At 49.4% G+C, this 15,893-nt stretch overlaps 1 protein-coding gene across 1 annotated transcript in view; it reads right to left on the bottom strand.

The window, feature by feature from the left end:
- Window positions 1–8,344: 8,344 nt before the first annotated feature.
- Window positions 8,345–15,893, bottom strand: part of LOC146788937 (ubiquitin-conjugating enzyme E2 E2) — a 719,694-nt gene continuing 712,145 nt past the window's right edge. Inside the window, exon 6 of the mRNA XM_085630503.1 lies at window positions 8,345–9,134. Within this exon, the coding sequence (XP_085486629.1) occupies window positions 9,037–9,134 (98 nt within the window). The 3' untranslated portion in view covers window positions 8,345–9,036. The remainder of the gene's footprint in view (window positions 9,135–15,893) is intronic.

Here is a 15,893-nt window from a genome sequence, read left to right as displayed (position 1 = left end):
CACTGGCATCTATGCAATTAAACTTTACTTAAATTCGTGAAGCTTTATAGCTTAAGACCCAGACATGGTTTATAGCGCCTCCTGCGTGAGTTATTTACGCAGCACTCTCTGGTTAGTGATTTGTCGAGAGGCCCAGCAGAGGCAGGTGCCATTTTAACACGTGTCTGTTGCATATCTCAGTGTACACATGGGCAACTCCGCGTGCCCGCTTGCCCCCGCCCCTCAGCAGGGCTGTCCCTTGAGTGGAGGTGCCCTGGGATAGGTGTACTTTACGGTGGGCGTGGTCACGTGTCATGAAATATTTATAGCTCACCATCTGAGCCAGGAGCTAGCCGAGGACACGCTGCCGCCTCGCTGAGCGTACACAGGTGCGCCTGGGCGGGAGGTGAGATGCCTCGTACATCTCTCAATTAACAGGGCGAGCTAGAGCCGAGCCAAGATCGGGCCCGGATCTTCTTAGAGCTCGTGCACGAGCCGAGCCCTAAACACGTGTTGTGTAAATCATAAAACGAAACACATAAAATAAGATAATGTTTAAAAGGTTAAAAAAGAGAATCTCTTTAATATACGGAAGCTTTGATATTAATAGGGCACATTATAGCGCCGAGAACTACTTGCTAACAGTGATAGTTTTGGACAGCTGGTAGTCTAAACTCACATATTCGAAAGAGCTTTCATAGGTGACAATGAGGAAAAAAGTTTTGGTGAACTAAAATATCTGCTCAGATCACATAATTTTAGCAGGGAAGCTGTAACCTATACAGGTGTTCTGGTTTCACCCTTTACATCTTTTATCTATTTCCCTTTCCTTATGTTAAGGCTTTGCACTTAGTTCATTCTTCTGCAGTTCATAAAATATAAAGCAAACTCGACCCGAAGGTATTGGGGCACTTTACATGAACACCAGTTACACTATACATGGTGACATGCATTGCTCATAGGCGGGGTGTGTGTGTGTGTAAGGAAATTCCTCTTTTTGCATGTTCCCCCCCACTTTTTGCACTGATGCTGCTGGTTTTTCGACTCTGAGAGTGCCCCGAGGCCTGCCAACCAGACCTCAGTGCCTGTGCTCTGATCTCTTTCAAAGTGTACGTATAATTGGTAATACCCATTTGGCAAGTACTGATTTACTTATAAGTTTCTAGTATATGGTACCCAGGGTACCAAGGGCATGTAAGGCAGAGTGTCCACCCAGGGTTGCAGCACTGATTGTGCCACCAAGATTCAAAATAACTCCCAGACTGCCCTTGCAGACTGGAAGGGCTGTGTCACGCTGCCAGCTCAACTTTGCCATTCAAACCAATGGCACAGCCATAACGCATGTCAGTCTCCCCTGAGGAAGGCCTAGAGAGGTCCTTGGCAGACAGCTGCATGGAAACGTTAGTAACCCATTGGCTAACACAGCCAGCTGTTATCTCAGCCTGGAAAACTTCCGAATGGGTCGACCTAACAAGGTCAAGTAAGGTATCAAATTGTCACATCAAACCCGACCGGATGCCCAGGTTGAATTTAATGTCACTATTATAGTTAGGCAACTTTTAGGGAGTGGCCACTGTGTGCCCAGGGGGCCAGTAGCCTCACACAGGCTGGGACACAGAGACCGCTTTCTGCCCGCCTGGGGAGGAGTGTCAAAGACTGCCACGCTCAGGATCAAACACGCCTGCTGCAGGGTGAGCTGTTACCTCCCCTTCGAAGAAAGCCACTCTGGATGTTAGCCCAAAAGGCGAGCTTCAAAGGGGAAGCCGCCTTTGATGGGCAAATGGTGATAACACTCTGAGGGGCTGCCCTTTGTTTAGGTAGAGAAGCTGGAGACAAGGACAGAGGGAAGACTAGTGCCCAAACTGGTTTTCCGTGGGTGTGTCGCCCCCATCCAAAAGAAAGGGTCCTGACATCTTGAGTGCCCAGAATGCGGCACTCTGGGATTGCCAGATGCTACAGATCACCGGAAAGTCGTCACCCAGAGGGAGGGGACCTGGCAGCCCAATGGCCAGTGACCACGTGTTTCCCTCAGGGCACCTTAACAGGATAAATAGGGCACTCTGGACTCTAAGATCAGGTTATATTTGGAAAGAGGATGGAAGGACGACCTTACTGCCCTAGGAACTTCGCAAAGAGAGGCTGCACTGTCTGCTGGACTGCACCTGCTGCACATTGGGCTAGAACAGTTTGGACGGTGCCTGTGGCTCCTAGCTCAGAAAAAAGTATATCCAGAGCCACAGACTAAAGCAGTGAGTCGAAGGATCAGACTGCTGATCTCTTGGAACCAGGGACAAAAGAGCTGAAATACCCCAAACCGGCAAGTTGCTAACCACAGGAGAAGATTTGCTGGCAGCTACCGCTGGGCATCTCAATAGATCAATCTTCGATGGCCAAAGGATGTACCCAAGTCTGCTGGACACAGGAGTGTCGTCCAAGTTTGGCTTGGTCACTCCAGAGAGACACCAGCACCCACTAAAGGTCTGCCCTTCAACCGTTGTACCCAGAGACCAGAAGCCCAGCTGCCGCTGGCCTTCTACCATTGGAAAGAGGACTTCGTGGGACCCCGACCTCTGTGGCGAAAGTCGCCCCATATCATCCGTGGACCGAGGAACCACCAGAAAGGCACCCCCCTAGGGACTACACAGCAACCAGAGCATACTTGAGTATCTTTTCATACTACATCCCCATCAGCTGGACCATTACATTATGGTCTATGGCGACCGTGCTGTAAAGGCTGGAACTGAACTGGACTGGGAAATGATCCCATGGCCAGCTAACTGCCCCTTAGACCTCTATCCTGTTGAATTTGGTCACCCAAGCAGGATCGAGTAGTCGGACTAACTTTCACAAACTTTTGAAATGTTTACAAACTTTTTTTTTTACCAATGCTTGTTTGTGGTCGAAATTAAAAGTGATTAAATAATTTTTCCAGAACCCTCCGGTCAATTGTGCTCATCTTACACTCTAAAAATGCATAAAATACCTTCTATTTTTTATAAATTGGTATTGCGTTTCTTTTGTGTTGTGTGGCTTTCTTATTTCATTGTTAGATACTGTTAAATGCTTTGCACTAAGTTCCTTTGTTCAAGCCTTGCTGCTTGAAAGCAATAGCTAGCTAGGGATGAGCTTAAGGTTGTTCGAAAGGGCCTGACTGCACTCAATAAATGTTTTGCGAGTGTATTCTACGATAAGGCACCACTGCCATATCATATAGTACACCCAGATCCTCACAGGGTGAATGGGGGGCTTTTTTACCAAAAATGGGTGCAGGGCAGTGCCGCAAGTCTTTTTGCAATTCTGTCCTATGCCAATTTGAAAGGGCACGAATGCACCATATTTACTAGATACAGTGCATTCTTATCCTTTCAGCCAGAGCCAGGACACAATTTGATGCCTAGCGCCAATGCAGGAGGGTTCTACGCTGTTGGCAGGACTGTTTGTGTGCAGGAAGGAGCACCTTCTCTCTCAAAAACAATCCTGAGACCTGCTTTCCTCGTTCTATGTGTGCCGCAGAATGCAAAACACATGGAAAGAGTAAATGAGTTACGCCTGCTGTGGGGAGGAGTAAGACTTTGGCGCTGCAACAGGTTTATGTGATGTTATAAATCTGGGTGTCAAAATCCATGGGTGTTGCGTGGGAACACCCACCGCAATGCCCATGGAATGCCTCCCTGATGCAGGATAAGACAACACAATGCTTTGCGCTGCCTTGCCTTACTCCATATCTATAAGGCCATGCAAAACCACGCTGGGACGCTTTGCGTTGCCTCAAATTGAGAGGCCTGCGCCACTGGAGCGTAAAAAAAAGGTGATGTTTCGCAGGGCAGGCCTCTCGTAAATGAGCCCCTGAGAGATTTGCCTAGAATCAGATGATGTTGAGCCGATGCATAGAATCTAAACTGTTTCCCAAGTTCCATTGTTGGCAGCTCTGGCCGTAACACCACATCCAGGTGAAGGTAGGCAGAAGCCACCTAATAGCTCGGCTCATTATGGGCTCGAGGTTCCCAAAGGATATCGAGCTGAGCCAGGATTCAGGCTCGAGCTTTCAGTGGCTCGCCCACCTCTAGCTACCAATTGCCCCCCATGTTCTCAGAGTCACCGTCAACCAGCAGTGTTTTTAGTCATTGACACTTTAGATTCTGGGACTTGTAGTTTTAAACTTCATATGGCATGAGGAGAGCTGCTGGCTTACGAAACTGGCCAATCAGAAGTCCACAATGTGGTTCAGTGGAGGTGGCAAGGGGGTAGCGGAGGCCTGGAGATGCTATGTGCTTTCCTGTACCTCATTACCCACGGCCTGAAATGATCTCCCCACGGACATCAGAGCCGTCTCCTCAGTCCTTGAATTCCGCATGAAGATAGAGACATGGCGGCCGTCTCCTCAGTCCTTGAATTCCGCATGAAGCTGAAGACATGGCGGCCGTCTCCTCAGTCCTTGAATTCCGCATGAAGCTGAAGACATGGCTGCCGTCTCCTCAGTCCTTGAATTCTGCATGAAGCTGAAGACATGGCGGCCGTCTCCTCAGTCCTTGAATCCCGGATGAAGCTGAAGACATGGCGGCCATCTCCTCAGTCCTTGAATTCCGCATGAAGCTGAAGACATGGCGGCCGTCGCCTCAGTCCTTGAATTCCGCATGAAGCTGAAGACATGGCGGCCGTCGCCTCAGTCCTTGAATTCCGCATGAAGCTGAAGACATGGCGGCCGTCTCCTCAGTCCTTGAATTCCACATGAAGCTGAAGACATGGCGGCCGTCTCCTCAGTCCTTGAATTTCGCATGAAGCTGAAGACATGGCTCTTTATCTAGACCTCAGACTCGGCCAGCTCAATCCCCTTCTTATGCAGCGTATAGATGCCCTCCCGGGTGAGATTTGCGTTCTACAAATAGTCATAACATAACATACTTTATTTCCTCTAGAACAGCAGGATCCTTCAGTGGCTTTGAGTGCTTGTTCTCATGTGCATTCACAGGTTACTGACGCACATGTAACATGCATGTAATACCAGTGTTGCCTGTATTATAGTGATCACGTCTCAGCTTCTTTTTCGCAAGTCGCCCTGCAGGTTCATTCCTACTGCCTCTTCACTCACACTCAAGGAAATGAAAGGAACATTCACCAGTTCTACAAATGTTAGTTTTGCAGAGCAGGACTTGCACTGTCACTTACCGTGCTACACCCCATCATCAGCGGTGAATTACTAACATAAGCTGAGAAATTCATTTAAACAATGCCCAGGCCTGGCTTCTTGCAGGGTCAATGTACATGTTTTAAGGACTAAAATATGGGCTAGGAAATTTTTTGAAGAACCAGTAGATGTTAGTCTGTGTAGTGGCCATTTTTTGTCACTTTTTTCACTCATCTGATAAAGTTTGATTAAAATCCTGAAAAACAAAGCTCAAAATCTTTTCTAAGTATATTATATTACTAGGACATTTACAAACCACTGGGTTAACAACTAACTTTGTGGTACAGAGTAGCATGCTGCCCTCCATAAAGTGCTTCAACGCCTCGTCGTGGGTAGTAACCACTATATAAATGTGATTACAATTAAGAGTTAGTTATTAACTTGCATATGAATTGCTCCTCCACTAGGAATATACGATTTAAACACTGACCATAAGCAATGCTCTTTAACAATGGAGCCTCTGTAAACTAACAGAAAGTTTGTGTTATAGACCACGTGGCTGCTCAGCAGATCACAGACAGTAATAATGCTTTGGAATATCACCAGGGCTGCCCTCGCTCTGTTGGAAGGGGGTGTGCTCACTTGACAGGTGAAGGGTTCTCCGCTTCCACGGACAGGAGCACATCTCAGAGTTTGGGGGGTCGCCTGGAGAAACAGGGCACAGCTTACCTGGAGGCAGGTGGAGCACCACACACCTCCACAACCCCCTGCCCCAGGATGATCCCCACCATCACTGCCCCTGGGCATAGCGTCTGTGTATTTCAGAGAGGCGAGCTTGGTGGAGCAGAGACAAACCTCACAGCACATTCTTGGTACTACTGGGAGCTGCCTGGTTCCTAGCCTACTGTAACTTACCCCTATGTGCAGAAAGCTCCCCCCCACCCACTCAGCCTACAGCCCCAAGTGGACATGGTGACAATCCAGCTGCTAGAAAGCCTGGAGAAATGGTACCCAACATCTAGACCTCAAAAGGCTAAAGGGAAATGTTGCTGCAGACGATTCCACATGACAGTGACCCCCCTGGCTTCACTTACAACCGTAAGTGGGGGTACCCCAAGGTCCGAGTGCGGGGGCACTGCTAGTTGGTTCATTATTACAGTGACGTTTGTGGTCTTGCAAGGGTTCCATGGGTCCTGGTGCAAGCTATAAATATGACCCTGTCAGAGCTGTGGTTGGGTAGTAAAATACAGCAATCATCAGGGCTCAGAGGGTCTCTCCGGCCCCCGGGCCCGGTGACAGTGCACCTGCTGCACCCTTGATAGCTACGTGCATGAGTGACACACCTCTGAAACCTAAGTGAGGTGTAGGGCAGGTTTAGTAAGAGCTTGGTGTGCCCCTGGGAGCAACCAGGCTACTCAGCGTGGACTCTGCCTGGGCATAGACTGGGATCAGCTGCACAACAGCACAGCACAATGGGGGCTGGGCACTAGGGTAATTGGCACTGTGAATGGTCCCAGACCCAGACAGCCACTGGCCACAGAGTGGCTATAGAGAGCAGGGAAGGGTCAGGCTAGCTTCAAACAAATCCTGATATACCAAAATGGACGCCACGTGGGATGGTCCTGGACTATTGAGTGGCGGGAGCAGGATGGGAGGGTACTGTCTCAGGTTGGCACCCAGCGACTGAGGGGTGCTGGACAGGAAAAGCCCATTCACTGGCGGCTCAACATTTTGAGGAAATACGGCACAGAGGCTGGACTTGCACAGCACCTGGCGCCCTGGGCACAGACTGACACATGGTGTGCCAGGCTCTAGAAAGGCACGCAGGTACCAACATCTGGTGCCTGTGTAGACCATAGTTACTTACGCTGTGGCTGATTTGTTTCAAATAAGAATGGCCGGCCAGGCTACGCCTACTTCTCAATATGTAGAAAACCAATGAGCCAACACACGTCCCACTAATTTGGAAATGCCCCAAATTTTCATTTTGCTACAATTTTTCAACTAAATATCCATGTTTCATCTTGAAATCATCACTGTGTTGGGTAAAGTCTACAGTCCTGCAAAGGAAGGATTTTTTCTTCAGACCTTATCAGAATGGCCTGTATGCCGGTACTGCCAAACTGTGGTACACAGCTTTGTTTTCACCATCCGTGAGGGTGTGTGTCTAAGGCAGAGTGAAAAAGTGAAAGTGCTTGAGAGAAACAGGAGCTGAGAACCTAAGCAAGAGAAGGCTCGGTGTAAGAGAGGCTAAGTGTGTGAGAAGAGTAGTAGGGTTTGCGAAGGAAAGGAGGATTTAAAGAGGAAATGGGATGTGTGCATGATGCTGGGAGAGAAAGATTTACTAGAGAGGTGAAGGCTCGAGTGCATCTGAATGGAAATTGGATGTACGAGGAGAGTGAGACACAAAGGAGGGTCTGTGAGAAAAGGGCGAAGCTAGAACGTATGTGAAAGGAATATGTCAGAAAATAGGGAAATAAATGTCCGGAAGAGTAGTGTGTATGGTGAACAAGGATAGAGAGAGTAGGGTATCAGATGATAAAGAAAAACTGGTGTGTGAATGAAAAGTGTGAGAGAGGATGGTATGTGAGATAGAAAAAGGGAAGCTGGAGTGTTGAGAACAGAAAGTGTAGGGCTCATGCATTTAGGAAAAGGAAGGGGGTAAATGTTCAAAAAAGAGTTTAGGAGAGTTGCTATAAGAATAGAGTATATAGTGTAAGACACGAAGGTACGGGAAGTTTTTGCTGAACACAATAGTAGGTGAATGCCTAGTCTGCCATCAGTTGGGGGGGTCATATTTGGATTGTAAGCAGCAAACGTGGCTTAATCTACATACAAGAATTCCTCCCATCATCATTTCAGTGATTGATACAACACCCTATGTGGCCAAAGGTGTGCCCAGACGAGGGACCCGTGCTCACTCTGCAATAGGATCCAAGATATACCTCACTGACGAGGCCAAACAAGGACTAAACTGGTCTGGGTTTGCTTGTGTTCCCTTCTAGAGGCAGCCCAGACTGGCAGCACGGGATGGACAGCTCCCATGATGAGCAGGAGCAGTACTGATTTGCATAAGGCGGGCATTTGTCTAGAGTGGCAACGTGTGCACAAAACGATGGGCTGGAATGCTACCCTGAGCATTTACCAGTGGTTAGACTATTTGTAAGCAAAGAAGAACAGAAGTCCTGATGGTGCTGGATGAAGAAAGAGTAAAGTGAGATCAATACTGGGAGTCAGACAAACTTTTCACCAGCCAGTGTTTTATTGCGTGCTCTCAGTAAACACAAGTGAACAACAACTGATCTACAGTCAAAGGTGGTGCAGATCGCTTAAGAAATTTACAAGTACTTGGCTTTGTTATTGAAAAGGTGAAAATACACATTTACTTTGTTCAAACTGGGAAGTCTCTTGTGGTGGGGATGCAAAGGTGTGCGATTCTTACGGTCTTGGGTAAATGCAGAGTGACTGTCGATCAGAGGTTTCTGTACAAAAATCTGTTTTCCGGTAGCATGCACGCACCAACCACGAATAAACTTCAGTACAAAAAAATTAACCCTAAATGCAACCTTTAAGTATAAATCAGATCCAATTCTGAATTTGTTTATTCTTTAAACTCCTCCCCCCACCCCCAAAAAACAATATAACCATGTAAGAAAATATTACACACAGTGCTACAAAGCTTTGTGACAAAGCCCTAGGCTAGAACAGATTCAACATTCTCCGCATCATCAAACAAACAAAGAAAAGTCCCCTTTAATATGGGGAAAAAATATGTTCAAGTTATGTTATCAAATTTATTAAAGAAAATGACAACTTTGTGTCACAACCGTTCGAAGGAAAAAAAACCAAAAAAAATAAAAATAAACAAAAGAAGGGCTCTGGATGCACTTAGTGAGTGTGCTTGCGCGGGTCCAGCTCGTCTATTTTGCTTCCTATGTGGCGTATCTCTTGGTCCACTGCCTGGCCATCCGGTCATGCTCGGCTCTGTTGGTCATGTACTGTGTCGCGATGCTGCCAACCAACGGATCCGCTGCACAAAGGAAAGAGACAAGAATTAAGACGAGCACTGGAAATCCAGATTTTATTCCCAAGGTTTTGTAGAGGGTGAACTAACCCCATACCAAAGCCAGAGACCTGTACATAGGTAGATGTCCATACATCGATAATGCGATCGGAGGAATACGTGATAATCGAAGTTAATCGATGATACAGTGAGAACAATGAATTGATTATACGGGGTCACAGATAAATCATTGGCCACAGTGATGAAGAGGGCTGGAGGGTTGGGGAGGTGGTCAGGGCTCACCTCCTAAGGAAAAATGTGGGGGGACTAATTATATACCATCATATACAATTCACAAGGACGCCATGGGAAGTGATGTCACAAGACGTGCGCAGTGCTCATTTAATCATCGTCACTTAAACGGCTGGGGGCCTATTTTACAAAAGCAACAAATTAACAATCACAAAGAGCATTTTGGTTGTACTTTTTTTTAAAACACATGTACTTTTTCCATGTATTAATGTGCAACTAAGCTTGAAAATGACTAAAAGTGGGAATATTTTAAAATTGATGTGTATCTTGGTAATTCTATTTATTATATTTTTAAGTTTCTATTAATAAGAAATTAAAATGTGTTTTTTTAAAAGAAACATTAAGCAGAAGATTTATGAATATTTCATGGGTGTTGGGTTGTGTGGAAGAGAGCAGAAATGCGCCATGTCTATTACGATAGGGCATGCTTCTGGTCTCTCCTTGCGCTGGTGCACTCTGTGCTGCTAGCGACCATGCAGGCATCCTTGTGCCATACTGCAGGGGCGCTTGTGTTACAGGCAGGATTGTTTATGTGCAGGAAGGGAGAGCTTGATGTGTGCCATCCTGGTGCCATACTGCAGGGGAGCTTGTGTTAGAGGCAGGATTGTTTATGTGCAGGAAGGGAGAGCTCGATGTGTGCCGTCCTTGTGCCATACTGCAGGGGCGCTTGTGTTACAGGCAGGATTGTTTATGTGCAGGAAGGGAGAGCTCGATGTGTGCCATCCTTGTGCCATTCTGCAGGGGCGCTTGTGTTACAGGCAGGATTGTTTATGTGCAGGAAGGGAGAGCTCCATCTGTGCCATCCTTGTGCCATACTGCAGGGGCGCTTGTGTTACAGGCAGGATTGTTTATGTGCAGGAAGGGAGAGCTCCATGTGTGCCATCCTTGTGCCATACTGCAGGGGAGCTTGTGTTACAGGCAGGATTGTTTATGTGCAGGAAGGGAGAGCTCGATGTGTGCCATCCTTGTGCCATACTGCAGGGGAGCTTGTGTTAGAGGCAGGATTGTTTATGTGCAGGAAGGGAGAGCTCGATGTGTGCCATCCTTGTGCCATTCTGCAGGGGCGCTTGTGTTACAGGCAGGATTGTTTATGTGCAGGAAGGGAGAGCTCCATGTGTGCCATCCTTGTGCCATACTGCAGGGGCGCTTGTGTTACAGGCAGGATTGTTTATGTGCAGGAAGGGATAGCTCCATGTGTGCCATCCTTGTGCCATACTGCAGGGGAGCTTGTGTTACAGGCAGGATTGTTTATGTGCAGGAAGGGAGAGCTCGATGTGTGCCATCCTTGTGCCATACTGCAAGGGCGCTTGTGCTACAGGCTGGATTGTTTATGTGCAGGAAGGTAGAGCTCGATGGGTGCCATCCTTGTGCCATACTGCAGGGGCGCTTGTGTTACAGGCAGGATTGTTTATGTGCAGGAAAGGAGAGCTCGATGTGTGCCATCCTTGTGCCATACTGCAAGGGAGCTTGTGTTACAGGCAGGATTGTTTATGTGCAGGAAGGGAGAGCTCGATGTGTGCCATACTGCAAGGGCGCTTGTGTTACAGGCAGGTTTGTTTATGTGCAGGAAGGTAGAGCTCGATGGGTGCCATCCTTGTGCCATACTGCAGGGGCGCTTGTGTTACAGGCAGGATTGTTTATGTGCAGGAAGGGAGAGCTCGATGTGTGCCATCCTTGTGCCATACTGCAGGGGCGCTTGTGTTACAGGCAGGATTGTTTATGTGCAGGAAGGGAGAGCTCGATGTGTGCCATCCTTGTGCCATACTGCAGGGGCGCTTGTGTTACAGGCAGGATTGTTTATGTGCAGGAGGGGAGAGCTCCATGTGTGCCATCCTTGTGCCATACTGCAGGGGAGCTTGTGTTACAGGCAGGATTGTTTATGTGCAGGAAGGGAGAGCTCGATGTGTGCCATCCTTGTGCCATACTGCAGGGGAGCTTGTGTTACAGGCAGGATTGTTTATGTGCAGGAAAGGAGAGCTCGATGTGTGCCATCCTTGTGCCATACTGCAAGGGCGCTTGTGTTACAGGCAGGATTGTTTATGTGCAGGAAGGTAGAGCTCGATGTGTGCCAACCTTGTGCCATACTGCAGGGGCGCTTGTGTTACAGGCAGGATTGTTTATGTGCAGGAAGGGAGAGCTCGATGTGTGCCATCCTTGTGCCATACTGCAGGGGCGCTTGTGTTTGAGGCAGGATTGTTTATGTGCAGGAAGGGAGAGCTCGATGTGTGCCATCCTTGTGCCATACTGCAGGGGCGCTTGTGTTACAGGCAGGATTGTTTATGTGCAGGAAGGGAGAGCTCCATGTGTGCCATCCTTGTGCCATACTGCAGGGGCGCTTGTGTTACAGGCAGGATTGTTTATGTGCATGAAGGGAGAGCTCCATGTGTGCCATACTGCAAGGGCGCTTGTGTTACAGGCAGGTTTGTTTATGTGCAGGAAGGTAGAGCTCGATGGGTGCCATCCTTGTGCCATACTGCAGGGGCGCTTGTGTTACAGGCAGGATTGTTTATGTGCAGGAAGGGAGAGCTCGATATGTGCCAGCCTTGTGCCATACTGCAGGGGAGCTTGTGTTACAGGCAGGATTGTTTATGTGCAGGAAGGGAGAGCTCGATGTGTGCCATACTGCAAGGGCGCTTGTGTTACAGGCAGGTTTGTTTATGTGCAGGAAGGTAGAGCTCGATGGGTGCCATCCTTGTGCCATACTGCAGGGGCGCTTGTGTTACAGGCAGGATTGTTTATGTGCAGGAAGGGAGAGCTCGATATGTGCCAGCCTTGTGCCATACTGCAGGGGAGCTTGTGTTACAGGCAGGATTGTTTATGTGCAGGAAGGGAGAGCTCGATATGTGCCAGCCTTGTGCCATACTGCAGGGGAGCTTGTGTTACAGGCAGGATTGTTTATGTGCAGGAAGGGAGAGCTCGATATGTGCCAGCCTTGTGCCATACTGCAGGGGAGCTTGTGTTACAGGCAGGATTGTTTATGTGCAGGAAGGGAGAGCTCGATGTGTGCCATCCTTGTGCCATACTGCAGGGGCGCTTGTGTTTGAGGCAGGATTGTTTATGTGCAGGAAGGGAGAGCTCGATATGTGCCAGCCTTGTGCCATTCTGCAGGGGCGCTTGTGTTACAGGCAGGATTGTTTATGTGCAGGAAGGGAGAGCTCGATGTGTGCCATACTGCAAGGGCGCTTGTGTTACAGGCAGGTTTGTTTATGTGCAGGAAGGTAGAGCTCGATGGGTGCCATCCTTGTGCCATACTGCAGGGGCGCTTGTGTTACAGGCAGGATTGTTTATGTGCAGGAAGGGAGAGCTCGATATGTGCCAGCCTTGTGCCATACTGCAGGGGAGCTTGTGTTACAGGCAGGATTGTTTATGTGCAGGAAGGGAGAGCTCGATATGTGCCAGCCTTGTGCCATACTGCAGGGGAGCTTGTGTTACAGGCAGGATTGTTTATGTGCAGGAAGGGAGAGCTCGATATGTGCCAGCCTTGTGCCATACTGCAGGGGAGCTTGTGTTACAGGCAGGATTGTTTATGTGCAGGAAGGGAGAGCTCGATGTGTGCCATCCTTGTGCCATACTGCAGGGGCGCTTGTGTTTGAGGCAGGATTGTTTATGTGCAGGAAGGGAGAGCTCGATATGTGCCAGCCTTGTGCCATACTGCAAGAGAGCTTGTGTTACAGGCAGGATTGTTTGTGCAGGAAGGGAGAGCTCGATATGTGCCAGCCTTGTGCCATACTGCAGGGGAGCTTGTGTTAGAGGCAGGATTGTTTATGTGCAGGAAGGGAGAGCTCGATGTGTGCCATCCTTGTGCCATTCTGCAGGGTGCTTGTGTTACAGGCAGGTTTGTTTATGTGCAGGAAGGTAGAGCTCGATGGGTGCCATCCTTGTGCCATACTGCAGGGGCGCTTGTGTTACAGGCAGGATTGTTTATGTGCAGGGAGGGAGAGCTCCATGTGTGCCAACCTTGTGCCATACTGCAGGGGCGCTTGTGTTTGAGGCAGGATTGTTTATGTGCAGGAAGGGAGAGCTCGATGTGTGCCATCCTTGTGCCATTCTGCAGGGTGCTTGTGTTACAGGCAGGTTTGTTTATGTGCAGGAAGGTAGAGCTCGATGGGTGCCATCCTTGTGCCATACTGCAGGGGCGCTTGTGTTACAGGCAGGATTGTTTATGTGCAGGGAGGGAGAGCTCCATGTGTGCCCTGACCCGATCCGATGATATTTGCTGCTCTAGTTTCCGGATTAACGCAGAGTTTACGGACCCGACTCACACGGCCATTGTTGTCCGTATGCGGGTTAGATGAACAATGCCGAATACCCAGCAGTGGTATCTGCTTTTACTACTGCGTAACTGTATGCCACGACTTCGTAGGATTACACAGTAGCAGACACTATGCAAGTGGTGGTGGAGGGGGTGGTGCAAGGAGTGGCTTGTATGGAGAGTTTCTGAACGCCTACAAACTCTTCTCCGGCCCTTTCACACCATGGAGGCGGAGATGTGCACCAGCAAAGAGGCGCAGTAAACCCCGTTCAAGGTGGGAAGGGAACGGAACATACCCAAAGTTCGTTTGGCTTTAGGGGAGGGAATTCTCCGTGGGGAGGCTGTAAGTCAAAGTTCGGCATTTGGAAGTCAGCTTTGTGGAAACAACAAACAGTAAAACAATGTCTGAGGACACCTGCAGTATATAGGGCGCCTAGAAACCTGCAAAAGTCACAGCGTTCTAAGCGCACTGTTGGCCACGCTTGTGAATAAGGGAACGTAGTAAACCTGAATCCCCCTGTGGTGGGGCTACTACAAGTACAGAGTCACCTCCGTTTTTGTGACTCGGGCCCTACGTGTGAACTCGAGAGACACAGCTGGGAGGTGTGCAAGGGCCCGCAGGGCAGGCGGGCACGGCCTTGACTGGGCAGAAAAGGCATTTTAGAGGGATCCCGGGATTCAAAACCCCAACATGTCCCGGCACCTATATGCAGGGACTGAACAAGGACAAAGGCATGCCTCCTCTGGGTACTTACGAAGTAATAACAAGCTGAGAGTCTTTCTCTCCTCTTCCTTGCACGTGCATCTCTTGGTGCGATGCTCCAGTTACCCCCGGGCCAGGATGCTTAAAGACAAGGCGGCCTGATGACCCCTTGGCCGTGACCTTTGTTACGGGCCTGGCTGGAACCTGATAAGGCCCCCTGGCTGCCTGCACTGTGCTGCTCAGAAGTAAAGCAGACAACACGCAGGCGCTGCTGCTGGACGTGTCCCGGTGTCTGGGACGCGCACGGATACGGGTTGCGCGTATTTCAATGCGGCCCGACTTCTTGGCACAGTGGACAGCGCCCACCCCGTTAAATGAGTGAGGAGACGTTTCACCCCCGACTTGTGCCCTGCTCTATTGGTTTTATTTCACTATTCTGCCCGAGGTACGCCCCTTCAGACAGGGCACTACTCGACTCGGAGGACTTTTACAAGTTAGACAGAAAAGGGTGCGGTATTTGCTACCCGTGGTAAAAATGAGTATCACACGGTGGTAATTGTGATCCGCGCACAAACGTTTGCTTGCACGGTCGGTAACCCCAATGTAGCTCTTCGGTCGTACCGAGGGCCGCTAGCTTGTGCCTAGGCGAGCCATTAGCAGCAGAGCACACAACCTCGGCTCGGACGTCCTCGAGAGAGCAAACCAGGCCTCTGCACTCACCCGGAAGCTGCAGGGAGGCGCTATGAATTATAGACCCCTCACTATCCCTCACTACAAAGGAGGGTGGGGGGAGGGAGGGAGAGAGAGGGAGGCGAAGGGAGGGGGGGGGGAGAGGGGGAGGTGGAGGGGGAAAGAGGGAGGGGGAGGTGGAGTGGGAGGGGAGGGAGGCAGAGGGGGAGGGAGAGACTCTCTCTCCCCCCCTCTGCATGATCACCTTATAAACCGCTCGCTCTAGTGGTTGAGAGTTAACCCGGGTGGTTAATGCACATCCTGCTGCACTGGTCTGCGCGTGCGCTGCATGTCACAGGTTGTCTGTCACCCCATGGCTCGTGGTTAATTCCCCTGCCACAGAGCTGGGGGTGTCTTGCGGGTCACGGGTACGGATACCGGGGAAGGTAACTTATTTTATTGTAAATGCATTTGTATAGCGCTTCACTGCCGTTGCTGGGGCTTGAAGCGCTTTATGGTGAGAAGCACGGTACCCGTGAAACAAGGGTTAGTGGTTACATCCAGCGGTTAATTGGTTATTAGGTAAAGCCTGATGCTCAGAGGGAAAGCGTTCCGTGCATTTACTTCAGGTTCCTTTATGGTAAACGTAATTAACATTTCCCTGGTAGCATTAGTGAGACTTTCTGGCCAAAGGAACTGGATCGAGGGATGAACAGCGTCTGGAAGAGATGAAGTATCACCGGGTTAAGAAACCAGAGGCTGTGATCGATGAAAGCAAGGGAGGCAAACTGCAGAGCTGCACAGCAGAAAAAAGTAAAACAGGGCATGTAAGTTAGAGCAGGGCAAGCAC

The sequence above is a fragment of the Triturus cristatus genome, chromosome 10 (genome assembly GCF_964204655.1).
Source record: "Triturus cristatus chromosome 10, aTriCri1.1, whole genome shotgun sequence".
Classification (NCBI taxonomy): domain Eukaryota; kingdom Metazoa; phylum Chordata; class Amphibia; order Caudata; family Salamandridae; genus Triturus; species Triturus cristatus.
The sequence above is the reverse complement of the archived record's forward strand: the minus strand, read 5'-3'. Positions and strand labels throughout refer to the sequence as shown.